The sequence below is a fragment of the Martes martes genome (assembly GCF_963455335.1).
Source record: "Martes martes genome assembly, chromosome: 9".
Classification (NCBI taxonomy): Eukaryota; Metazoa; Chordata; class Mammalia; order Carnivora; family Mustelidae; genus Martes; species Martes martes.
Window position 1 is genome coordinate 109,602,358 of NC_137896.1, and position 26,652 is coordinate 109,629,009.

At 37.3% G+C, this 26,652-nt stretch overlaps 2 protein-coding genes across 4 annotated transcripts; one reads left to right on the forward strand and one right to left on the reverse strand.

Annotated features, from left to right (window-relative positions):
* Nucleotides 1-19: 19 nt before the first annotated feature.
* On the forward strand, nt 20-21,401 carry CEBPZ (CCAAT enhancer binding protein zeta). Its single transcript, XM_080813138.1, has 16 exons — nt 20-213; nt 2,689-4,190; nt 6,841-7,072; nt 7,636-7,816; nt 9,080-9,168; nt 11,852-11,905; nt 12,461-12,563; nt 12,663-12,731; nt 14,281-14,347; nt 15,879-15,979; nt 16,781-16,838; nt 17,114-17,307; nt 17,703-17,792; nt 20,085-20,146; nt 20,226-20,307; nt 21,074-21,401. The coding sequence occupies exons 1-16, from the start codon at nt 58-60 to the stop codon at nt 21,211-21,213; spliced, it is 3,180 nt and encodes a 1,059-aa protein (XP_080669264.1). The 5' UTR covers nt 20-57; the 3' UTR covers nt 21,214-21,401.
* Nucleotides 19,485-26,179, reverse strand: CEBPZOS (CEBPZ opposite strand). Of its 3 annotated transcripts, XM_080813139.1 has the most exons (6): nt 26,038-26,154; nt 24,861-24,921; nt 23,205-23,320; nt 21,914-21,958; nt 21,245-21,329; nt 19,485-21,114 (listed from the first exon to the last, which is right to left on the reverse strand). In XM_080813139.1, coding segments are annotated over exons 2-5 (246 nt in total). In that variant the 5' UTR covers nt 24,863-24,921; nt 26,038-26,154; the 3' UTR covers nt 19,485-21,114; nt 21,245-21,246. The 3 variants fall into 3 exon arrangements, with proteins under 3 accessions (XP_080669265.1, XP_080669267.1, XP_080669266.1); XM_080813141.1 differs by lacking the exon at nt 24,861-24,921 and having other exon boundaries at nt 26,148-26,179; XM_080813140.1 differs by lacking the exon at nt 24,861-24,921 and having other exon boundaries at nt 26,038-26,158.
* Between the last annotated feature and the right edge of the window lie 473 nt (nt 26,180-26,652).

The following is a 26,652-nucleotide window of genomic DNA, read 5'->3' on the forward strand; positions in this document are numbered from 1 at the left end:
ACGTCACCCTGCCAAGCGGAAGGAGACTGTGGGCCGTCTGCGCGTGCTTTGCTGGTAATGGCGGCCTCCAAGAAGCCTTTGGAGTTCCACGCCAAGCGGCCCTGGCGGGGAGAGGAGGCGGTAGAAGATCCGGACGAGGACAGCGAGGAGGATCACGATGAAGACGAGAATGGGTTTTCTCTGGAGGAAGTATTACGGCTCGGAGGCACCAAGGTAATGGCCTCGGACTCGCGGACAAGGGGACAGATGCGCGAGGGGTGGTCTCACTAGTGGCCCCGCAGCCCCTGAGCGGGAGCGTAGGAGAGCGTCCTGCATCCAGATCTCAGCTTCGAAGTGTGCGCTGTGCGCGTCCCGCTCTTCTTTCCCACTGCTTTTTACAAGGAAGAGTCCTTTGGAATTGAACGTTTTTATGGTGTGGTCTTTGTTAGGACCCTCATTTCACTGATTTATAACTGGCACTCCATGAGGTCGGCGAAGACTGACCTTTCGGGGTCCTGACGTCGTGGCATCAGTGGTCTGAACTCAAGTGTTGTTGGATTCTTAACTTCTGTTCTCACGCAGTACACGCACATGTTTACGCTCTAGAAGCCCTCTGCTCTCGTGGAATTTACGTTCTACGTAGGGGAAACAATCAGTAATCAGGCTTTTGAATATTGTGTATCAGATGCTGAGTGGTGCCACGGAGAAGAAAACAAGATAATCAGTGTGAAAGGCGTAACGGTTTTAAATGAGGTTATCGGGGAAATCATCATTGAGATGTCTAGGAAGGAAACTGTAGGAAAGAGAGGAGTGAGCGAGCCATCTGTGAGCAACAAAAATGTCAGTGTAGGGGCACCTGGGTGGCTCAGTGGGTTAAAGCCTCTGCCTTCAGCTCAGGTCATGATCCCAGGCTCCTGGGATCGAGCCCCGCATCGGGCTCCCTGCTCAGCACGGAGCCTGCTTTCCTTCCTCTCTCTCTCTCTCTCTCTCTCTGCCTGCCTCTCTGCCTACTTGTGATCTCTGTCTGTCAAATAAGTAAATAAAATCTTAAGAAAAAAAAAATGTCAGTGTAGCCGAGGCAGAATGAGATAAGGGGAGAGTAATAAATGAAGTCAGAGGTAAAATACAGGCCTTTCTCTGAGTTTGATGCAAAACCTTAGAAGATCTGGAGCAAGTACGTGATGGAATTTAGCTTACTTTTTTAGCACGTGTTTTGAGACTGTGGGTGGGGAGAGCGGTAGGGGCAGAAGAAATGCAATTTACAGGGCAGATTCACAGTTTGCCCTGTACTTGTGTTGTATTTACTTTTTGAATAGGTGATATTTCACATATTACAAAAAAGTTCTTTTAAAAAAGTTCTTTCACTTTTGATGAAAAGTCTTCTTTCCCACTTTATCTCTAGCCATGCAATTACTAGCCAAAGCAAGTATTTTTGTGTCTTTTATATCTTCCAAACAAACATACACGTATGTTATTTTTTACACAAAAGGTACTATACTGTATAATATTTTGTGTATATTTTTTTTGCTGTCTTAAAGATTCTTCTATAACATTATATAAAGTTATGTCATTGGTTTTATGCCTGCATAAATCAATGTTTTAATCTAGCCAGCCATTTATTGTGAATGTTTAGGTTGTCAGTCTTTTGCTATTTTAATGCTGCAGTAAATGACCATGAAAATAGATCTTTTCCCATATTTGTGAACATATATATAATCTAAATTGATAGAAATGGAACTGCTGGATCAAAGGATGTGTATCTTGTATTTTGATTTGAAGGTAACAAGTTGCCTTCCATAGGGGTGCTAGTTTACGTTTCCATCAGCCACATAGGAAAGTGCCTCTTCCCCCCACCGTCTCCCCAACACCACCTGTCAGTTTTATCTTTTTCATCTGACAGATTAGAAAATGGATGCATCATGGTTTTAATTTGGATTTTTCTTAATGTCAGTGAAGTTGAGCATCTTTTCACATTTTTAAAAAATCACTTTTCCCTAATGAACCTTTTGTTTATATACTTTGCAGATCTTTCAGTTATCACTTCCTTAACTGATGTGTAGGAACTTTCAAATTAAATATTAAGCCCAATTACTCTGATGTCAACTGACATCAGAGACAACCGCCAGTATTTTTTTTCCAATTTATTATTTGTCTTTTGACTTTTGTATGTTTTTTTGTCTGAGAGAATGACAGTTTTACCCATCTTTACCTTTAAGGGCCTGCATTTTATGTCATTCGGAAAGGTTTTCTTTACTCTGAAATTATTTTAATTATGGTGGGCATTCTCCTATTATAGCTTTTTTTTTCACATGCGAATCTTTGACTTATCGAGAATTTACGTGGTGGTTGGGTTGGGAGCCCAGGCAATATCATGATAATTGAATTTAATTGATTTTAAAAATGCAGATTTCGTGGTGCCTGGGTGGCTCAGTGGGTTAAGCCTCTGCCTTCCTGCTCAGGTCATGATCTCAGGTTCCTGAGATAGAGCCCCACATCCACATCCGCATCCACATCCAGGGCTCTCTGTTCAGCAGGGGGCCTGCTTCCCCTCTCTCTCTGCCTGCCTCTCTGCCTACTTGTGATCTCTCTCTGTCAAATAAAGTCTTTAAAAAAAATAATAAAGATACAGATATTTCAGATTAACTTTTGAAGTTTTTCTAAACTTTGGATTTATAATTTATTTTTTAACTTTCTTATGTTTTAATGCAGCAAGATTACCTTATGCTGGCTACTTTGGATGAAAATGAGGAAGTGGTGGATGGAGGCAAAAAAGGAGCAATCGATGACCTTCAGCAAGGTGAACTGAAAGCATTTATCCAAAATCTTAGTTTGGCCAAGTATGCAAAAGCTTTCTTAGTTGAAGAAGATGAACCAGCTAAGAAAGAAAATGCCAGCAAAAAAGAAGCAAGAGTATCTAAAGTAGATAATAAAAAGCAAAATGCAGCACAAACTGAAAAGACATCACTCGGTAAGGTGAAAAATAAGAAGAAGCCAGAACAACATTCTGATGAGAACACCAGTGTCACCTCAAAAATTAAGAAAGATAAACAACAGGATATCTTTGAATTTTTTGAGAGACAGACATTGTTACTCAAACCTGGAGGCAAATGGTATGATCTAGAGTACAGCAATGAATATTCTTTGGAACCTCAGCCTCAGGATGTTGTGTCTAAATACAAAACCTTGGCTCAGAAACTGTATGAGCATGAAATCAACTTATTCAAAAATAAGACAAATAACCAGAAGGGAGCTTCTTCTACCTGGATGAAGACAATTGTGTCATCAGGGACACTAGGGGACAGGATGGCAGCCATGATTCTTCTTATTCAGGATGATGCTATTCACACACTCCAATTTGTAGAAACTCTTGTGAACCTTGTGAAAAAGAAGGGTAGCAAACAGCAGTGCCTCATGGCTTTGGATACTTTCAAAGAATTACTCATTACAGACCTTTTGCCAGACAGCCGGAAGCTACGGATTTTCAGCCAACATCCCTTCAACAAACTAGAACAGTTGGCCAGTGGCAACAGGGACTCAAGAGATAGAAGGCTAATATTATGGTATTTTGAACACCAGCTGAAACACCTGGTGGCTGAATTCGTGCAGGTCTTAGAAACTTTAAGTCATGATTCATTAGTAGCCACTAAAACTCGAGCTCTTGTTGTAGCTCATGAACTTCTTTGTAATAAACCTGAGGAAGAAAAGGCTCTTCTTTTGCAGGTGGTAAATAAACTGGGAGATCCTCAAAACAGAATAGCCACAAAAGCCTCCCATCTGTTAGAGACATTGCTTTGTAAGCATCCCAATATGAAAGGAGTTGTATGTGGCGAAGTAGAAAGGCTGCTCTTTCGCTCAAATATCAGCTCCAAAGCGCAATATTATGCAATTTGCTTTTTAAATCAAATGGTCCTTTCCCACGAAGAAAGTGAATTAGCTAATAAGTTAATTACTCTTTATTTTTGTTTTTTTCGGACTTGCATCAAGAAAAAAAATATTGAATCAAAAATGCTTAGTGCCCTTTTAACAGGAGTTAATAGAGCATATCCTTATGCCCAGACTGGTGATGACAAAGTGAGAGAGCAGGTCGACACACTCTTTAAAGTGTTGCATGTTGTCAATTTTAATACCAGTGTACAAGCTTTAATGTTGCTTTTCCAAGTAATGAATTCTCAGCAGACGATATCAGATCGATACTATGCAGCATTATATAGGTAAGTACATACCACTTCAATAGGTGACTGAGGAATAACATAATTTAATAATAATGTGATTTAATACACAACACCTATTGTACCCCTCTGTGGGGCAAGAAATTTAGAAAACTGCATTTTAGGCCCCCCTCAGCAACTTGCTAATCACCAACTTTGAGTAAGTCACTAACTATGTTACATGTTTTACATACATGATTTTTTTTAAAGATTTTATTTATTTATTTGACAGAGATCACAAGTAGGCAGAGAGAGGGGGAAGCAGGTTTCCTGCTGAGCAAAGAGCCCGATGTGGGGCTCGATCCCAGGACCCTGGGATCGTGACCTGAGCCAAAGGCAGAGGCTTTAACCCACTGAGCCATCCAGGCGCCCCAGCATACATACATTATTTTATTTTTTGTTTTGAGAACTTGTTAAAATACAGAAAAATACCCTTCTCCCAAAAAGCATCTGTATCTTATATTCAGTATTTCAACTTCAACATTCTGCTATATGTTTTAAATCTTTCAAATATTAAAAAATGAGAACTGCAGATATAATTGAAGTTTCCTTCCCTCTCTTCCCCTTCACTCACATCCTCAGTCCTATATTTCTTCCCCCTGAACTTCACACAGCCATTTAGTAATTCATTCAGCAGCAGTTTTTTGGGTGCCATCTATATGCTGGACACTTCCAGGTGCTCTGCATATAGCACTGAACAAAATTCCCACATCTAGAGGTGCTTACGTTCATTTTGAGGAAGACAGATGGCAAACAAAGTCTCTTAGGGTTGCATTTTTGGAGTTTTTTAAATTATTGGGATTAAGATTTTGTTCACTGAATTTTTGTAGTTGTCCTGACACATACCTATTGAGGGATGATCTTTTGAACTGCACTTTGGAACTATTTAAGTATGCCAATAAGCTATGTATTCCCTTCTTATTCATTTTAATAATTTGACATAACATATCTTATGACAAATATAATGTACTGATATCTCGAACTTAAGCCATGGTGCCTGGATTTGAGTCCTAGCCATTAGTTTGCTTTGTAACTTTAGACAAATTATTTAATCCTCTTTAAAATGGTAAACATAATTAATCCCATTTTACTGTGGCCCGGTTTGTCTATAAAATGAAAGGGAGTGCACCTATCATGTAGGGTTATTGTTACAATTACAAAACTTCATGTGTATGTTAACCCATGTAAGTGCTCTGCAGGTGTTGGCTGCTGTTGTTATTAATATTACTCAGATGAATAGCTTCAGTTTATTCCTGTTAACACTTCTCTAATCTGTGAGGTGCAGTAATTTGTACAAAATCAGATAGACATGACAAGGCCAAGTTAGGCAGCAAATCCAGGTCTGCGGACTTTGGGAGTTCATGTCTCATGGTGCTGATTGCACTGGTACACTAAAAAGAAAATTTTCATTAGAGTCCTTTCCATAACTCTTAAGAGTACAATTTTCTTAAGTAGTGGCTACTTTAGTTTGGAAAGAGTTCCAAAGCTGAAAATTTAGAGGTTTGGGGACCTTAGAGTTTTGGGGTTTTGTTTTGTTTGTTTTTATATAACTTTTGATGGTCATAAAACTTTTTGGACAATGTTTGGAATCAGTGTTTAATACAACAGTCTATCTGAGGAGTACATGCTTAAGTTCTTTAAATTATTGCTTGCCAAGAACTCTCACAGATGGATTTCCTCAAATGACATCTAAGCCTTCTTGTAGTATTTCTTTTGGTTTTATTAAGAATCATTTAAACAAAATTTCTGTAATATTATTTGAAAGATAAAGGAAACCTGATTTGGTTTACAAAAATATGATTTATCAAAAATTTCAAGAATGTGTTCTCTGTCGAATGGTGGGGACACACCTATCTAAATTCTCAAATGTTTTAAAAATGAGTTGCAAAATGGATGAAAATGTTGAAAATTTTAAATGTGAAGACAGAAAATTGAATATCAAATATTGAATAATATAGGATGATAAGTCAATATCACCAGAGTTATAGAACTAACAAATGGAGGAGAGTGGGTCTGCAGGGCCATATGGAAATGCTTCACAGGGTTACATATTTCCATTTCTAGTATTAATGGGAAAATGTTAATAGAAGTGCTTAGAATAAGAAGTAGTATTGCACATGAATTTTGTGTTAATTTTGGATTGTGTTAATTTTGGATATCGTAATGTCTAGAGGGCAAAAGCAGTTGGAGCATCTCTAGGATGCAACAACTAGGATAAAGAGAAATTTTTTAAATTATGTTCAATTCTCTACATGTGTGTTCATTAGAATTATGTGGACGCCTCTGGTCCCCCAGCTACAGGGTAAGAACTCTGGTCCAGTCCACTGCTTTCATAGGTCAGTTTTCATTATTTGGTTTTGGATTAGCCTTTCGTATGAGGTTCTAGATCTGTATAAAAATTATGCTGGAGAATGGAAAACCCCTGCAAAAGAAAAGAAACCACCAAAAAACGTCTTTCTCCTGTGATATTCCCACTCTCCCCCAAGATCATCATTCTGTCTGTTTTGGTTATCGGCTTCCATTTTACATCTTAGGTCTGTTGATCTAAAAATAAACAGGAACATTATCCCTAAGATGAGGTTAGCAGTTGCCTCTACTACTGGTTGTAGAGATATTTTGTGAATAAACATTTGATCTTGTTTTTGTTTTACAGGAAGATGTTGGATCCAGGATTGATGATGTGTTCTAAACAAGCCATGTTTCTTAATCTTGTCTACAAATCTCTGAAAGCTGACATCGTATTGCGCAGGGTGAAGGCTTTTGTGAAGAGGTTACTTCAAGTTACTTGTGAACAGATGCCACCATTCATATGTGGAGCTTTATACCTTGTGTCTGAGATCCTTAAAGCAAAACCAGGTTTAAGAAGTCAGCTAGCCGATCATCCGGTATATCTTACAACTGCTTTGTAAATCGAGTGGGTTCTGAAATATATTGGTATTTTTCTTCTTTGCTTCAATGACAGTAACTTACTTAGTTCTCTGGAGCATGAACATGTGTGTGTCCTGGAGTTGGACAGACCTGAATTTTAGTCCCAGGTGTACAGTTTTACTAGGTGGGCATGTTGCTTGACCCCTTTACTCATAGTAAACTGTACTACACTATAATTGTATGAGGTAGTTACAGTTACAGAGCTAGTGAATCTCTTAAACCTGTTTCCTCAGTTGTGAAATGGACATAGTAGCAACTACTTCATTGGTTTATTTATATAATACATCAGAAATTTGAGGGCTGAATGTTTTCATGTAAAAAAGTGCCAAAGTCTTGGGGAATTGTGGCTCAAAACTCAATTCTCTTAATTTAGAAAAAAGAAGATGGTGTGTCATAAATTCGATTGATGGAATTTTCATGTTTCACCATTATAGCAACAAGTGGGTCTTCAAAACTGCCTCATATAACTGAATACAGACTTCCAGTTGATTAATGCAGATTTATTAAACCATTGTTTTAGGAGTCTGATGAAGAGAATTTTATTGACATAGAAGATGATGTAGACACAGAAAAATTCACCGATGCAGATAAAGAAACAGATACAGTAAAAAAAGCTGAGACAGAAGGAACTGTGTCAGACAGTGCTATGGAAACAAAAAAATCAGAGTCTGCTTCTTGGGTGCACTATGATAATTTGAAAGGTGAGTTTCTTAAATCTTTCAGTTCTTTTGAACTTTTAAATAGGAATTGGATTCTCCTTTGTTCTTTTATAATTTTTAAGATTTAGATTTTTTTAGTAATCTGTACCTAGTGTGGGGCTTGAACTCACAAGCTGAAGATCAAAACTTATATGCTCTACTGATGGCCCCCAGCCAGGGCCCCCCCTTTGATCTTAATAGAAATTAACATCATACCATTTTAGAAGTCCTCCATATTCTTTTTTTTAAGTAGAGCTTTTATAAGCAGGTGTGTTCAGGAACTTAGAAGTAAATTTTTTTTTTAAAGATTTTATTTATTTATTTGACAGACAGAGATCACAAGCAGGCAGAGAGGCAGGCAGAGAGAGGAAGGGAAGCAGGCTCCCCGCCGAGCAGAGAGCCCGACACGGGGCTCGATCCCAGGGCCCCGAGACCATGACCCGAGCCAGAGGCAGAGGCCTTAACTCGCTGAGCCACCCAGGCGCCCCTAGAAGTAAATTTTTAATATAGTGATTTGTCTACTTATTAACACGTTACATGTTTTAAAGTAATTTTAATCTTAGAAATTAAAGCAGATACCTTTTAGAAATGAAGCCTCTTCATTTGAGCTGTAAAGAAAAGCACACTAAACCTTGGGGATCAAAAAATGTGCCAGATCCATTTCTTCAAACTTACTGTGGAACTCTTGGTCAACTTACTTCATCTCCCCAAACTTCAGTTTGTCTGTGAAGTATAAAAGAGAAGTATGGTAGCATCCAGGAAAAATCCATCAATTTCCCTGAAGACTAAACTGAGAATAGTCCTTTAGAAGGATGATGAACACGTGCATTGTGAAGTAGACAGTTTGTTGTAATGTGTTCTGAAAATTCTTCAAAGATAACATAAAACTTGTTCCAAGTGAGAATTATTCCTGGACGTAATTAATAATAAATATTCAGTGCATTTAAAGTTCTAAAATAATTTAGACCTATTTAATCTTCAGGTTCATTGCCATTTTAACCCTTATAACCTAATTGACCAGGTTGGGCACCTTTTGTTACCTGCTTTTATTCAGTAGCAAATACTATCCTCGGTACCATATCTAATTCTTGTTGGGGCTTGGAATGTTTAGGTAGGATGCCTGGCTAAGAATGTTCAAAATTATAATTGTTACATATATGTGTGTGTGTGTGTGTTATTGGTTACAACATTAATGGTGGTGGTTTTAGTGAACTCTTGGGCTGGGAATAAAGCATTTAAGAAATGGTATTTTTTCTTTGTTCTCAGGTGGCAAACAGTTAAGCACATACGATCCATTCAGTAGAAACCCTTTGTTCTGTGGAGCTGAAAATACAAGTCTTTGGGAACTCAAAAAGGTAATGATTTAAAGGTATTTTGAAATGATGATTTTTCATGAAATGAAAAAATGATTTAAAAATTAAAGTTAATTTTAAATTGTCTTTTCATTCATTAGCACTTTGTATTTGTCCTCATGGATTTAACACCTTGAAGTTTCCATTTTTGCTTGTAAATATGATCAATACAGTTTAGTTATTTAGACATTAGTTAAGTGGCAGAAGGAAGCAATTTGAAGAATGTCACCCAGCCATAATGCTTTATAACCCATATTTCTGTAGGATTTGATCAACATTAAATTTACTCATTTATACATATTCACGTGTAGCAAACCTTAAATAATGTGGATGCAAAGTAAGAATGTTATACATGGCTATAAATAAATTTTGCTTTATGCATTAGATCTCCCTGAGAAGTTTTGTGATGATAGAATTATTTGCAAATAAAATTACTTTTTAAATGCATTAGAGGAACTCATATTTCCAATAAACTTTCTGTGTTATCTTTGGAAAAGCAAGTGTCTTACCACACAGACTCCCGTGGGTCTTTGATACTTTTTTTTTTTTTTTTTAAGATTTTATTTATTTATTTGACAGAGAGAGAGATCACAAGTAGGCAGGGAGGCAGGCAGAGAGAGGAGGAAGCAGGCTCTCCGCGGAGCAGAGAGCCTGATGTGGGGCTCGATCCCAGAACCCTGGGATCATGACCTGAGCCGAAGGCAGAGGCATTAACCCACTGAGCCACCCAGGCGCCCCTCTTTGATACCTTTTCAGTGAGTCTGCAGGGTCACAGCTACTTTAATTGTATTATCAAGGCACATTATTTGCCTTTGTCACTCTTTTGACAGTGGAACTGATGATATTCAAGAAATGATGGCTAAAACTGCTAGTGTCTTAGTGCAGATAAGGACAGTAGCCATTATATTCTTCACTGCCATGTACCTTCAGGGAAAGAAAAGCCAGTATCTTATAAGAATGATGAAATAGGAAAAATTAGTAATTATCTTGACTCTAAAGTACATGGCTTTTTCATAGTATTTGTGCCTATCCAGCAAAAATCCATAATGTACTTCTGCTGTATACCTAAGTATGAGGTTGTCTTGTGTCTTGGGAAAAGTACCTGTGTAGTTGGTTGTAAACTCAGCTGCTTTTTTCATAAAAGACTGGTTGACAGATAGACTGGTTGTTCAGATTTAGGTATTAGGGAGACATTTTCTTGAAAGTGAATGAACTGAATCTTTTATTTGATGCAAAACAGCTAACAGTATTTCTTGTCAATGATAAAATTCAAGCTTTTAAGCAAAGTAAACGTTTCGAGATCTTGTAACCACTTCCTTGAATCTGACACTTTCTCAATATATAAAAACTTATGTTTTCTTTTCTTTTTTTTTTTTTAAGATTTTATTTATTTATTTGACAGAGAGCTAGAGAACACAAGTAGGGGAGCAGCAGGCAGAGGGAGAGGGAGAAGCAGGCTTTCCGCCAAGCAGGGAGCCCGATGCGGGGCTGGATCCCAAGACCCTGGGATCATGACCTGAGCCAAAGGTAGCCCCTTACCTACTGAGCCACCCAGGCGCTCTATAAAAACTTTTCTGATAAAATCAGTGGTGATACTAACAGTGTGACTTTTGTGATAATGCAACCAGCATGTGGAAGAACTGCATAACTTAGTGAATCAGTATTTTCCAAATGCCTAAATGCACAGTATTACAAAGTCATGGTAAAAAGATTTATTCATAGTAGACCAATTAATTTTGAGTAGCAAGTACCAAAAGCTGATTGATGTGGTTTCAGATTCCATATTGCAACTAATCTTCAGTTTGGGTGTAGTATTAAAGAAGAAATTTCACAATTATGTGAAAGGTTATCAGTTAACCCTCCTATTCCCAACAATATATCTGTTTGAGGCAAGATTGTCTTTTTATACCAACTAAAAAGTAACAGGGAATACAGCAGCACGTATGAGAATTCATTGTCTTCTGTTAAGCCAGACATGAAATAGATTTACAAAACTGAAATTATCCTACTCTTTTCCTAATGCTTATATGTTCTGAAAAAATATTTTTCATAAAACATTTGTGTTAATACATAATAGGCTCGTTGTTATTTTAAAATTGACTGTAAATAATTGTTCCAAAATTTCCTATTGTGGGGGCCTGGCTGGCTCAGTCAGAAGAGCATGGGACTCTTGCCCAGGGGGTCATGAGTTTAAGCCCCACAGTGGGTATAGAGATTACTTAAATAAATAAAAACTGAAGAGAAAATTTTTGTTGTAATTTCTAATAAGGTAAATATCAATAGATATATCCCACTTAAACTTTGGAAGCTCTTAAAGTCTTGATTTTTTTTTTAAAGATTTTATTTATTTATTTGACAGAGACACAGGAGAAGGAACACAAGAGAAGGAACACAAGCAGGGGGAGTGGGAGGGCCCTCGAGAAGCAGGCCTCCTGCTGAGCAGAGATTCCCCCCCCCCCCCAGCCCAATGTGGGGCTCGATCCCAGAACCCTGGGATCATGACCTGAGCCGATGGTAGACGTTTAATGACTGAGCCACCCAGGCACCCCAAGTTCTTAACTTTTAAAAGTATAAAGCATTCCTGAGACCAAAATTTTGAGAATCACTCTTCTTTAGTATATTGGCTTAAGTTTTAATTCTTTGTATTTACAACTACAGTAAGAGTTGACTTTTCTCTGTTTTTTAGCTATCTGAGCATTTTCATCCCTCTGTGGCCCTTTTTGCAAAGACTATCCTTCAGGTAAGTCTAATATTCTAAAGTCAAGAAATAAGAAAAAAATAATCTAGTTTTAGATAATCAGTAGTCGGTCATACAGTGTTTTCTATCCACCACATAGAATCATAAACATTTTCTGCTGGTGGAAAGGACCAATGACTTGTTTAATACAGTAGGGCTGGTAATTCTTCCCACTTTGTGGTGAATAGAAATACAGGCTATTAGAAAATGGCAACAGTTATTTATTACATTCCGGCTTTTCTCCTGAAGAAAGACTGCCCTCCCTTTTCCCTTTTGCTGTGTTGGCCAAGTCAGTGTTTGGTTCCTGGTTAATAGATGACTTACAGTATTGTTTACCTATTCATAAAATCAACAGTGTATCATAAAATATGTATGTATATGTATGATTGTGTTTAATTCTTCAAGTAAGAGGGATGAGATGGATATTTGAAGGGTCATTTATGGCATATTTGTGCCTTTGATGCATTGTAGATGATGTTTTTCCTCTTTTTTCTTATCTGGATGCATATATATAATTTGAGTTAAGTTCTTAGTCCTCCTCCCCTCTCCACCTTTCAGGGAAATTATATTCAGTATTCAGGGGACCCACTGCAGGACTTCACATTAATGAGATTCTTAGATCGGTTTGTATACCGAAATCCAAAGCCACATAAAGGCAAAGGTATGCTTCTATTTAATTATTTGGTTTTCATTGTTGATATTTAATAAATGAGCATAAAACTAGGTTTTATATTACACTGTCTTAATTTTTACATTTCAGAAAACACAGATAGTGTTGTGATGCAGCCCAAAAGAAAACATTTTATGAAGGATATTCGTAGTCTTGCTGGTAAGTATAAAGCCTCAACAGTTGAAGCTGACAAGACTAGTACAAGTCAATAACAAATTGTATTATTCTTTGCTCCATATTACCAGATAAACCTAAGTACCAGAGACATTATCCATCTTTTATTCCCCAAAATATGTATGCATTCTGAAGTTTACTATGTCTGACTGGGCCTTTTATTTTTTTAACTTAATATAGAAAATTTCAAACATCTGGGGTGCCTGGGTGGCTCAGTGGGTTAGGCCTCTGCCTTCAGCTTGGGTCCTGGTCTTGGGGTCCTGGGATTGAGCCCCACATCAGGCGCTCTGCTCAGTGGGGAGCCTGCTTCCCCCTCTCTCTGTCTGCCTCTCTGCCTACTTGTGATCTCTCTCTCAATGTCAAATAAATAAATAAAATCTTTTAAAAAAAAAAAAAAGAAGAAAGAAAGAAACCTCTTAAAAAAAAAAAATTTTTTTTCAAACATCCAAAGTAAATACACAAGTATATTGAACTCCCTGTAACTATCACCCAGCTTCACCATTTAGCAACATTTTGCAATTTTTATACATTTGTAGCTTTATTAGTGACTCCCCCATATATTCCATATATATATAAAGCTATCTTTTACAGTTAAAGACGCGTCTTTTTTTTTTTTTTTGGAGAGAGGGAGAGTTGTGAGTAGGGGAAGAGGGGCAGAGGGAAAAAGAGAGATCTCAAAGCACATTCCCTGCTGAGCACTGAGCCGGACAGAGGGCTTGATCCCACAATCCTGAGATCACAGTCTGAGCGAGAGGCTCAACCAACTGGATGCTCAACCAGCTGAGCCACCCAGGTAGCCATATAGTTAAAGATCATCTTAAGCTGTCTCTTAAGGGTTCAGCAGAAAGCCCACACACAACTAGTTTTTTTATATAATAAATCACAGCTCCTTTTCATTCAGAGACTAGGATTAATTGGTGCTTTATTAATCATTTACTTTCCAACTGATTTATTTCACAGAGATCCAGAGATGTAATGGACTTAGCCAAAGTTTAAGAGAGTTAGAATTTAGAAGCCAAATCCAGTTTTAATCAAGATGAGTTAGAAATTTTCATTGTGAAGAGAGAAAATATTCTAGTAGTTCCATGTTCTTGTTCCCTGATTTTCATCAGTATTAAGTAAAATTGTGGATAATTCTGTTTACTTTTACTTCCTGTTCCAGAATGGCAGGTGTTATTGTCTTTCTTTCTCTGAGATGATAAGTTTAAAATGATTATTAAGAGAACTCTTTAATTTTATTTCTCTTAAAACTGGGGTCCTGGATGTGGTTGGAGGCCAATGAAAACCATGTTCTTTCACTGTGATGTACTGATGGCTATGTATGTCATTGTAGCCAACAAACAGTTTCAAATGTTGGGTCTTCTGCACTTAGACTTTTCCAGAGACCGTCCTTTGCACTAGAAGAACCCTTCTGTCCCCTTTCCTTAAATTTTGAGACTTTATAATTGGAGGTATGCTGTATGTAATCTTATGAGCTTGGATAACATAAAAAGGATTACTTTAATAAAAATTTTTTCTTAATCTGTTTTCCTAGTGAATAGTAAGGAGTTCCTTGCAAAAGAAGAAAGCCAAATACCAGTGGATGAACTGTTTTTCTACAGGTAATATACTCAATGAAGTTTCACTTGGGGAACTATTAAAATTTAAATTTTTAGGACAAAAAGATTAAATTTTTAGATTCCATAAAATGGCTTCAGTAATATAGGTCAATCTTGAAAAGATCTAAAGGTATGTCATTTGGGGCACCTGGGTGGCTTGCTCAGTTGGTTAAGGGGCTACCTTCGACTTAGGTCATAATCTTAAGGGTCCTGGGATTGAGCCCCACATCAGGCTCCCTACTCAGTAGGGAGTCTGCTTCTCCTCCCCTTGCCCCTCCACCCCACCCCCAGCTTGTGCTTGCTTGCTCTCTCAAATAAACAAAATCTTTTTAAAAATAGTGTGTCCGCCTATTTTTTTTGCAAAAGGAATTTATAAATCATTCAGCTTGCTAATCCTAAGATATCTAACTAAAACTTAAACAAGTAAACTTGTGGGTGTTTTTAATAATGTACCTTAAATTTTATGACTCTTGACTTCATAAAACCTAATCTTTAATTTCTTATTTTTTTAAATATAGTAATTATCTTACAAGCTTTAAATCTGTTATCAGTCTAACATTATGATAAGCAACTCATGAATAATTTGTTCAAAATACGACTCTAAGCAGAATTAGCAAAATTCACTGTGCTGTTACATAGAGAACTCCTAAACTTACTAGTATTCTTACTGTTATCTGTTTGGTTAATTCTGTTTATTTGCTTTTTTAAAAATATTTTGTGTGAAGAATTTTGAGAGTATGATCCCATCTGCAGAATGCTAAGTTTCACTCTACCCCAGTATTAGAATGGGTCTGATAAAATATTATGATGTTATCTAGAGCCACATTTTTGCCTTATTTCTAACACTTAGGTCATTCGTGTTGACACTAAAACCACCTGTCATTTAATTTAATTAAATGTAAATTGTCATTCAATTAAGATGAAGTATTTTTATGCAATAAATCCTAAATCTTTGAAATTTTTTATACTTCACATTCAGAAGTAGCTATTTTAATTCAAAACTTTTGTTTATAATAAAAATTTTAGTCATTTATATCCAACTGAATTAACAGTTCTTACACTTGTCTGTGTCACTGGTCATAGGTGCTTTGATGATACCAAATGGGCCTTTTTTTTTTTTTTTTTAAATTTATTTATTTGACAGACAGAGATCACAAGTAGGCAGAGAGGCAGGCAGAGAGGAGAAAGCAGGCTCTCCATGGAGCAGAGAGCCCGATGCGGGGCTCGATCCCAGAACCCTGGGATCATGACCTGAGCTGAAGGCAGAGGCTTTAACCCACTGAGCCACCCAGGCGCCCCCCAAATGAGCCATTTAATACAATTATTATAAGGGAGCCTGGATGGCTTAGTCTGACTCTTGGTTTCTGCTCGAGTCATCATCTCTGAGTTGTGAGTTTGAGCCCTGTGTCAGGTTTCGTGCTTATCCGCTGGAGATTTCTCTCTCCCTCTCCCCTCCACCTCGTGCGCGTGCACAGCGCTGTCTAAATAAATAAAATCTTAAAAAATAAGATACGTAACATGCATGTTTTTTCAGGTATTATAAAAAAGTTGCTGTTGTTAAAGAGAAACAAAAACGGAATGCAGATGAAGAAAGTATAGAAGATGTGGATGATGATGAGTTTGAAAAAATGATTGGTAATTTGTTTTTAATTTTAACTTTAATCTGTAAAATAATCTTTCTACTTATAGAACCATGGAATGTTAGTGGTAAGGGTATCTTAGTTTTAAAAAATCATTTAGCTAAGAATACCATGTAAATGATAATGAAGAACTAAAAAATATTTCAGTGGCATATGGTAGTTCACCCACACTTGCTCCAGAAAGATTTAGGATTGTGTGTGGACAGTTCACGGGAAAAATAAATTTCTATTTATGTGGCATGTATTCATCCTTAAGGCCTAATCTTTTATAGAAGAGAAACCATTTTTACTGTTCCTAATTTCCTTGCACTATTGGTATCAGCAGTATGCTCTTTCATCTGTTTTATCTTTGATCCACAGAGCTATAAAATTTTAATCTCTATTTAGGCCGAAACAAAAAACCGGAAATTAGAAAAACTTACATTGAGTTTTTTTGCACATTGTATCTACTAAAAATAAGCACTTAAAAGAATTGCAACTACTAAATATCATTTTGATATTTACCCTCTTTCCTTAAAAGAGTTGTAGAAAGAAGCCAAAATTAACTGGAATCCATTTTGGTTTGGGAATTTAATTGAGGTCCGTAAAAAATAATAATAATAATTAAGGTCAGTATATTCACAGGCTTATGCAGATTAATAAAACACACAAGCAGTAGTCAGGTTTATAAAACATCATTTTGGTGTTTACACATCATAAATAGCAGAATGACTGTGTTAACTGGTTCAGATAAAAGACTTGTCAACTTTGTTATTCCTTGTTGTTATCTGACAGTTTATATATTGTTCTCTGACAGACACATTTGAAGATGATAATTGTTTCACCTCTGGAAAGGATGACCTTGATTTTGCTGGGTAAAATACTTTTCTTAAGTCTTATTTTTTAAAAAACTATTTTCTTAGCATTTCCTAAATTGTTTTCCTCAGAACAGTAGAATACAGGACTCTGTGATGTGTAGGAGAAATTTATTGAAATACGCTTGGGAAATAGAGGTAGTATTTTCATTGTAGACTTAATAATGCATAGAGGTTCTAGGCTGTCTGTAACTTTGTTAATAGCCTAGTACCCTGCTAATCACCAAAAACACATTAGAAAACAATGTTCTCTGCTACATGTTGTTTTTCTTCAGCAACATGAAAAAGAAAAGAAAAGGTGCTAAGGAAGACCCAGAAGATGAAGATTCAGAAGGCAGTGATGATGAGCTTGACAACTTGGATGATGATGAAGTTTCTTTAGGAAGTATGAATGAAGAATTCACTGAAATTGATGAAGATGGAGGAACATTCATGGATGTGTTGGATGATGAAAGTGAGGGCATTTCAAGTAAGTATTTTTTTTTCCCCAAGTAAGCATTTTTAAAATACAAGGCAAAAAAGTATATTTTCCTTTTTTCCTCAGTATAAGCTAGTTTTTCTCTTGAAGCATTTTTTAAACATTACTTTATATTCAAATTAATAATCAGGTTGGCTAGAAATTTAAATGGGATCTTTCCCCCTCTTATTTGGAGTTGAATAGAGGTTGAGTTTTGAGCTTTTATTAACAGGCTTTCTGCGCAATACCTGTTGAGCTGTTAAGTTACCCTTTTTTCTATTGTTAGAAAGTAGTTATTTCTCAACAATATTCATCATTTATCTTAGCCTTATAGCAGTTCTGTTGTTTTTAAATGGCTTAATAGTGTGTTTTTATTTTTGTTTTGTTTTTATTTGGGGACACAATAGAACTTGATGATGAAGTCAGCTCTAAAACCAGGACAAAGAGAGGCAAGAGAAAAGGGGCAAATGATTTTGACTTTGTTGGATCATTTCAAGGTAAGAAAACGTCTCTTTTAAACCTAAGTAGTGCCTCTGAGGAAGTTACTACTTGTTATCATTTTGGAAAATTTTCTAAATTGGTTAGTATAATTTTGTTTTTGCTTTTATGATGGATAACAACGGTTTCCTCTGTTTTTAATATATGAAAGTTGTTTCCCACATAATACCTTCATATTTTTTCCTCATAACTTCCTTTCTCTCATTTAAATATCTCTAGATCATCTTTAAAGTATCATAACGGATTATGCCTTTTAATGTTAACACTTGTAAGATGCTAATAAAAGAAAAAGGTACTATGTCAGGTGACAGTTTTAGCTTTTTGATAAAAATGTAGAAAGCATTGTAAGTATTTCATTCCTGAAATCTGTGATAAATTCACAGACTTGCTTTTTCTTCATGCTTCGAACATCAGACACTTAAACTTGCAAAACTTACCAGCTCTTTGAAATACTAACAGTGATAATCCTCTTAATTAGATGATTTACCTGGTATATAAATTGTAACATTATCTTTCGGATTTTGTCTTCCACTGAGTAATGTATGGTGACACTTTAATAGTGTCATATGCTTAAGTATAAGACAAAGTTTTCCCTAAAATCATCTCCAGAGAGAAATGTTGCCTTATTCTTAAGTCCTCCTGAGCCTGTCATATTAAAAGATGCTGTTTCAGTGACTTTACTTGAATAATAAAGCACTATTTCAGAAGACAATAGCCTGAAAGATGTCAGATTTCAGCTGACAGTAGTTTCAGATGCAGATTAAAGGATACCTGACAGAATTGGTTAAAACAAAAGGAGGCCAAGGAATTTCAAAAACTGATAAATTGGGGGCGGTAAGAGTGTTCACCCTACATTTGCAAATGTTGGATATCATTATGAATAAACAAACCTTAAGGCAACTTTAAGAAGGCAGTAACTGTGCTTACTAGTTGATATTAACAGTTATATGCCTGTAAGACGAATGAAAACCAAAAAAAACCTTTCTGGGTGCTATACAAATGGGAATTTTAACTCGAGAAAATATTCCATAATAGAATCATATGCAGCTCCTTAATAATATAATATTCACGAAATTTTAAATGAAAGGCTCTAGAAACTGTTTTATCAAGTGGCTTGATACCCATGCAAAGACTTTACATGAATGTTTGTAGCAGCACTATTAATAGCCAAAAAGTGGGAGCAACCCCAGTGTCTATTCACTGATGAATAGGTAATGGAATATCATTCAGCAAAAAAATGGAATGAGGTACTGACTGTAGTATGGATGAGCTTCAGAAATGTTATGCTAAGTGAAAGAAGCCAGATGCAGAAGACCACACACACATCGTATGATCCCACTTACGTGAACTAGCCAGAAAAGACAAAGCCCTCTTGGGGAGAGGGCGCATGACTGCAGATGGGCACCATGGATCTTTTGGAGTTGATGGAAATGTTTTAAAATTGCAGTGTGATGATAGTTGAACAACTATAAGTTTACTAAAACATACTGAATTATACATGTGAAAACAGCTGAGTTTTATGATGAATTTTATTCCCTACTAAAGTTGTTTTTAAAAATGGCCCTAGTAGATCCAAAGAATTTGAATAATATTGTTTCAGGAAAAGTGAAAATGGATAAAAGCAGTATTCTTAGTAAATATATTTTTAGATAATGTGATTTTTAAATGTGTGAATTAAAATTTAATAAATATTAAAACAGGTGTTTGAGTTTATTTTGAAAGTTTATACATTCAGAATTACAGGTTAAGTGGTTTTTCCTTTCATAGAACCACTTTGAGAAGTGTAGACAAAATTTCATTTATAACATAAAAAACATACCCTCCATCAGTTTCTTCACAGACCAAAGAATAAAACCTCTGACTTAAATTAGATCTTACAGTTTGCCTTAAGTATTCCAAAATTCAACCACGGTCAACTTTGTAATCATTCTTGGCTGATACTGTGAAAAAGGGTAAACCTTGAGCAGTGGTTCCTAATCTGAAAGGCAGGCAGGAAGACACTGTTGTCATCTCAACAATTTTATTAGGATACTAACTCTTAAATACATTTTATTTGTCTTTAAATACCAGCTACTTAATGGTGCTAGAAGATCACTGTCATTCTGTATTTTAACCCAAATGCAACCTTTTTATAACAGAACCATGTTAAAAGATTGTTGAATCACTGTTGTACACCTGAAACTAATGTAACATTGTGTGTCAACTATATTTCGATTTTTTTTAAAAAAATGTGTATTTTTCAAAATCATTGGATTTACAGTTCAATAATCTAGGCTCACACTTTTTTTTAGGACCAAGAAAAAAAAAGAAAGGAAATTTCAATGACCCCAACCTATTTGTATCTGCTGAGGAGGTAAGACTAATATACTGCTTTAAGAAGTTAGCTATTCCATATTGTTTTGAGTGTTCTAATAAATGTATCTCTATTTAAGTTTGGCCACCTACTGGATGAAAATATGGGATCCAAGTTTGATAACACTGGCATGAATGCCATGGCTAACAAAGATAATGCAAGTAAGTAACTAGAATAATTGATTGATTAATTGGGGGGGTGGCTGCACAGAGGTAGAGAGAATCTCCAACAAACTCCCTGCTGAGCACAGAGCCAGGTGCAGGGCTCCATCCCACAACCTTGAGGTCAGGATCTGAGCTGAAATCGAGAATCAGACACTTAACCGCCTGAGCCACCCAGGTGCCCCAAGTAACTTGAATTTTTTTACGGAGGTTTTTAAATGGCCTTAACTCAGAACTTCTGAAGATGTATTTTTTGGAGGATTATTTTAGTAAGGATGAATAAAATGGTTCCTTATGACCTGGAAGGAATGGCTTTTTCATTTCTGTCTGGGGAGCATATAGGATTAAAAAGCATTTAGACTACAGCAATGAAGACTGTAATTACTTTAAACAGTTACTTTAGTTTTTTTATCTAGGCACGTTGTTTTTATATAATAGGAATTTGCTAAGTAACTTTGTAAGTACTTTATAGACATTTTTTATTCTGATATTGGTAAGTTACTGACTTCTGTTCTTTTGCCAAATAAAGTGTTCAGGGGAAATAAAATCTTTAGAGCATTTTGTTCCTTTCTTCTCCTAGTCTTTTATTTGTTTAACAGTAATCTTTAACAATAAATGCCAAAGGAAAGCAACAAACGAAAGCAGGGGATTTGCAGTAATAGATGGGAAATGACTGTGAGCCATGGCAGACCAGAAGTTTCTGTTTTCTTCTCTGGGGCCAGGAGTCCACAATGTGGTGTGCTCATCTTTCTTTTCCCCCACAAAGGTCACAAACAGCTTAGATGGGAGGCTGAACGCGATGACTGGCTACACAACAGAGATGTGAAAAGTATCATCAAGAAAAAGAAAAATTTCAAAAAGAAGAGGCCGAAAACCACTCAAAAAATTAAAAAGCAAAGAAAATGAGTTTTCTAATTATAAATTAAATTGTACTTACTCCTAATTTTTGCTATTCAACCATTTTTCTTGATCTTGCTCTCTGACTCCATACATTCCAGACTGTTCAATGGATTTGTAATAAACTATAAATAAATATAGCTGTCATTTATAAAATCACGTAAAGGTGTTAAAATTAAACTATATTGAGAGAAATCAAGCCACTTTTCCTTATTTCTGCATGGTAAGATGAAAAAGATAATAGGATACATATTTCATGGACAAGGCCTCCAGCATCTGTACTAAATATTATAATGAGCACTATTTATTAAGCATTACTTTATACCAGATTATTGTGCTAAGTGATTACATAATGTCATCTGTTTAATCCTTACAACAATTCATAAGGTGGATAATTACCACTATTGGACAAAGAAACTGCTCCAAGAATTTAGCAAATCAAAGGTCACATTGAAGTTTTAAGCTGTGGTCTGTCACCATCACCTCAAACATGTTTCATTACAAAGTTTTCTTTGTAATCTCCAAAAGAGAATTTCCGCCACCACGTGTTCTCAGAAAGAGCTAAAATAGGGATAAACTAATTTTTCTTGGAAACTGACATCACCAAAAAAAAAAAAAAAGCCTTTTAACCCTTAATTGGTCATAAAGAAATTCCTTAATTTAAAGGGTACCTGAAAAAGTTGTTTTATACTCTTAAGGAAAAACCTACCTTCCAAGATGAAGGGAAATTTCTTGCTCATCGTTTGCCTGAAATCTGATAAAAGAAAGGTCTTAAAATTAGACATGACTAGAAATTCATCATACTAAAACATGGAGCCATAATTTAGCGTTAGCTCTAGGGTCTATGAGATAGGAATCCTATAGATAAGAAATGTGTGTTAAGGTCCTGGTAATCAGAAACTCTGCTGCACTGGGTGTAATTTGCACTAGCCTTGCATGTCACCCCCCCCATAGTTACTTTGGACTTTTTCAAATTTGGCCTGTATATATGATGTAATTTATTTAGAAAAGTAAGTTTTCCATGTTACTGTGTAACTCTCTTAAACTATGAAGTTTGAGATCAACTTCAAAAACCGGGTAGAGTCTAGTTTCTAATTCCATAGCAAGGTAAAATGGAATACTGGAATACATATTGGATTCCATTTTACCTTGCTGTGGAATTAGAAACTTGAATTTGTTTTTATATACTGTACGGATGTTTTCTTTTATACACTTGCACTTCACAAGTGACTGAGCATCCTAGAGCAGTGTTCAGTGAAGCACCTTAAGAGGACAAATGACAAGTTTCAAAGATGGCCACCACCCCCAGGACTACTATTACCTGCTCCAGGGAAAAAGAAGCAGCATTTCCTCATTTTAAAAGTTGAGGGCTCTAATGTAAAATTTCCCTCCAGAATGTGTTACAGCACTTTCAGTGGCAGCTGGTGGCATGGAAAAGGTTTTAAGTACCCAGTTACTGATAGCAGAGGAACTCTGATCGCTTTTGAAACTGGTTACTTGACAACTCAGCTCTACCACTACTCCTCAGTCTATGAAACAAGGAGGTATAAGCAGCAGACTGAATTTCTTCCACCTGTGTTCCCAAACTAAGCCAGACCAGACACTTGCTCTGTGCCCCAGACAAGAAAATCCAAGTATGAAACATTTTCCCTAGTCTACAAGTAACATTATTTAGGGAGAAGAGTCATTAAGTCCACAATAATTAACACCAAATTTCTTATGTCCATAAAAAGGTTAACATTTAGTGTTAATATAATGTATTACTTCTTTCAGAGGTACAGGTCTGTGATTCATCAGTCTTACACAACACCCAGCGCTCACCACAACACATACCCTCCCCAATGCCCATCATTTAGCCCCCCATTCCCTACCCCTCCCCTCCAGCAACCCAAAATGCCTAATATACTGAAGAAGCAATTTCTCTAAAAATGCTATTTAGTACCTCAATGTATTACCAAACCGCACACCCCCCTAGAAAACAACTACTGAATTAGGATTACCTTGGCTTGTGTTCATCTTATTAAATAAGAAATATGCTCCAAAAACGCCCAAGAGTTCAGCTACTAAAACTCCTTTAAAGATCTTCTTTGCCACTGGTTCCATAGTGCGGGCCATCCTAAGTTCAACAATAACAAATACATGTAAACCTGAATGAGCAGGGGCGCCTGGGTGGCTCGGTGGGTTAAAGCCTCTGCCTTCAGCTCAGGTCATGATCCCAGGGTCCTGGGATCGAGCCCCACATCAGGCTCTCTGCTCTGCAGGGAGCCTGCTTCCCCCTCTCTCTCTGCCTGCCTCTCTGCCTACTTGTGATTTCTGTCTGTCAAATAAATAAGTAAAAATCTTAAAAAAAAAAAAAAAAAAAAAAACCTGAATGAGCATACACAAAGTGAATACCTTTTCCACAAAAGCAACTCCAATTCATTCCTACAGTCTGAATAATTTAGGGATAAAACCCTAAAGTTACTGTATGCTTATTTGTATTTGATATGTCCCACAATCTTAGTTTTCATTCTCTACCCCACACAATGAACCAAAGACACCACTGGAAAAAGCACAAAAAGGAGATGAAACTGATAAAAGCACTGTAAAAAGAACTAACAATTGATGGAATTAAGATTTTTAATTGCCTAAGAACAGAATATTGATAAGGTAAATCATTATTTTTAGCCAAGCTAGGAATTAAGATAGGATCTAATAGGTGCCATATGTGAAAACTCTTTGAAAGCACCCTACAAAAGTAAGATTATTCTATAAGTGATTGTTTATGTTTCATAGCTGGAGGTTTTATACAACATATTTTGAACTATGTGCCAGAGCCCAAGCATTTTATATAAAGTTAAAGAAACCAACTTGTTCTGGGGAGCTGCTATTCTAACAGTATTTTCAAACTAATTACATCACCCAAAAGACTTGTTAAAAATGTACATTTCTGGGCCTAAACCTGCAGTTCCCCAGTCCCTCGACTGATTCAGCAAGTCTAGGGTTAGCATCCCAGTAAGATGTGCATTTGCAAGCAACTCCAAATGACTTCTGTACAAGATGCCCTTAGACCACATTAGGAGGAAAACTAGCCACCATCACCCAGTAAGTGGCAAACTAGACTTCAGATCTTGACTCTCTTCCTTTCACTAAAATAAAAGCTAATCCAAAAAAGGGGTTGTCTTCATTCTCCTTCTCCAACGTCAAAGTTGAACAAGGGAAAGGGCTATATAGTAAGCTTTAAAAAAAAGTAACATATGACTCTTACTGAATCTATGAAATGTAAATACAAGTTCTTACTCTGCCTCCCTATAATCCCAACAGGAGAAATCAGTCGTTTCTAATCTCAGGATTTTGATACTGTCCAATGTATGTATGCTCTTTGTCGTACTGTTCTCTGCCCTCTGTGCGGAGACAGTAAGATCTCTAATACTTTACAGTCCCAGCTGTCTGCTCACCACCATGCATTTACACCATTTCCTCCTGACTCCGTTTCACAATGCCTGAGAGTGGGGTAATTAAATACCCTATTTTTGTAGGATTATCCTATTAATCGGTTTACCAGGTGTCCCTTCCTTCATTTTGATAATGTGATCACCCTGGGGACTAAAAGATTAAAACTTTATTATTTTTATCGTAAAAAAAAATGAAGCAGAGGAAGTTAAAAAAGAACTTACATATAATCAACAGGCAGGTGAGTGGGTGGGGAGAACTGTTTTGCTGTTTACGATGTTGTACCTAACAGGGAGTAAGTCATGATCAGTACAAGGACCTCTCTTCGGGTAATTTTTAATGTGCAATAGGTGAAAAAAAAATTTTAAGTTAAAAATAAAGCGTGCCTGCAGCAATGTCCTCAGTATAAGGAATCCTAGTAAAATCTGGTTTTGTTTTGTTGGGAGGTGAGGTTAAGGGTTCAAAAAATAAAGTACAAATAACACTGTTACAGTATTTACCTTTTAAAAATACATATATACACATTTTACATTACAATTCCCTCAGCTTCAGGAAAGGTGTTTTTAACGATTGATAAAGCCTGGTTGATAAAGACCACCAAAGGCATACCTGTCCACGACAAAGTTGGGTTACTAGCTGGCAGAGAAAGAATAAGATTAGACGGGATTTTGGAGAATGATGGAATTTAGGTGAAATTTAAAACAAGGCAGTGCTCGAGGCACCTGGGTGGCCCAGTCAGGGGAACCACGGATTTCATCTCAGGGTCCTAAGATAAAGCCCCGCATCGGGCGTGGAGCCTACTTTACATACACACGTGCATACATAAACGAAATAAAGCAGTCTTCGAATGGGCTCGAAGAAAAGCGGCGCCGCGTGTCATGGGGTTCGCATCACACTGGGCTGAGAAGCGGACTCAGGGTGCAGAAGCTTAAACGTGCAATGCTGCGTCAGAAAACGCCTCATCTGTGCGCTATGGCTGGAAATCGACGCGCCTCAGCCTCTCAGGCAAAATGCTTTATCAAACGGCAAGGTCTCTCGCACTCTACATGTTGGAGAGCAAGGTCTCTCAGCATCCGTGGGTTTAATCAGCTAAAGCGCTTTTTCCAGGTTCCCACCGTCCAGAGCCAAGGTACCAGCGAGGCTTCCGAGAGCGCGTCAGGCTGGCTACCCACGATCCTCAGGCCCTAGCGGCTCCCCGCCCCCCGGGTATTCGGTGCACACCCCGGGGGACCCCAGCGCTCCCCCGCCTGCCCCGACGCTTCCGCGCGGCCCGCAGCCAACTCGAGTGCGCAGCGTAGGCCGCACCGCCTGACCGCGGCTAGAAGGTTGCCCGCCTTGCGACCCGGAAACACTCGGGGCTGTCCCGCGCCCTCCCTCTGAATGGATATAGTGACACCCAACCTTCTTCCGTATGACCCCAGAACTTTGGCGAGGCTCCCCAAACTCCTGCCCCACTCCGTGCTCTGTCGAGCCCAAGTGAGGACGCCTAACTTGAGCCATCCCTCTCTTACCGGAGGTGCTTGCACACAGGACTGCGCGTGCGCAAGGTTTGGCAAAGCCCCACCCCTCCCGGCGTTGGCCCCGCCCCATACCGTAATTACCTTTTATCAAGCTCTTCCTACTAAGAGCAGATTTTGACTGCGGGCTGTCTGTTAATTTATTTAATCCTCACAAAAACCCTATGTCATAATACGTGCTATGAGTGTCTAATTTTACAGAGGAAGAGAGAATTTTACCCTGCCTACAATCACAGAGCTAACAAGAGACAAAACTGGATTTGAACTTAAGACATTGATTCGAAAAACCTGTGTTCAATTAATTTTCTACACTCTGCAACCCAAAGTGTGATAGTCTCCAAGAGTCAGCAATATGGCCATCACATGGGAACCTGTTAGAAATACAGACTTACTTCAGTAGGCAGGCGTAACTAGCCTGCCCCAGCCCTAACCCTGGAATGCAAATACTCAAATTCCGCAGTTCGTAAGTCCTGTTCATCCTCCTCTAAGTCTCCAGCAC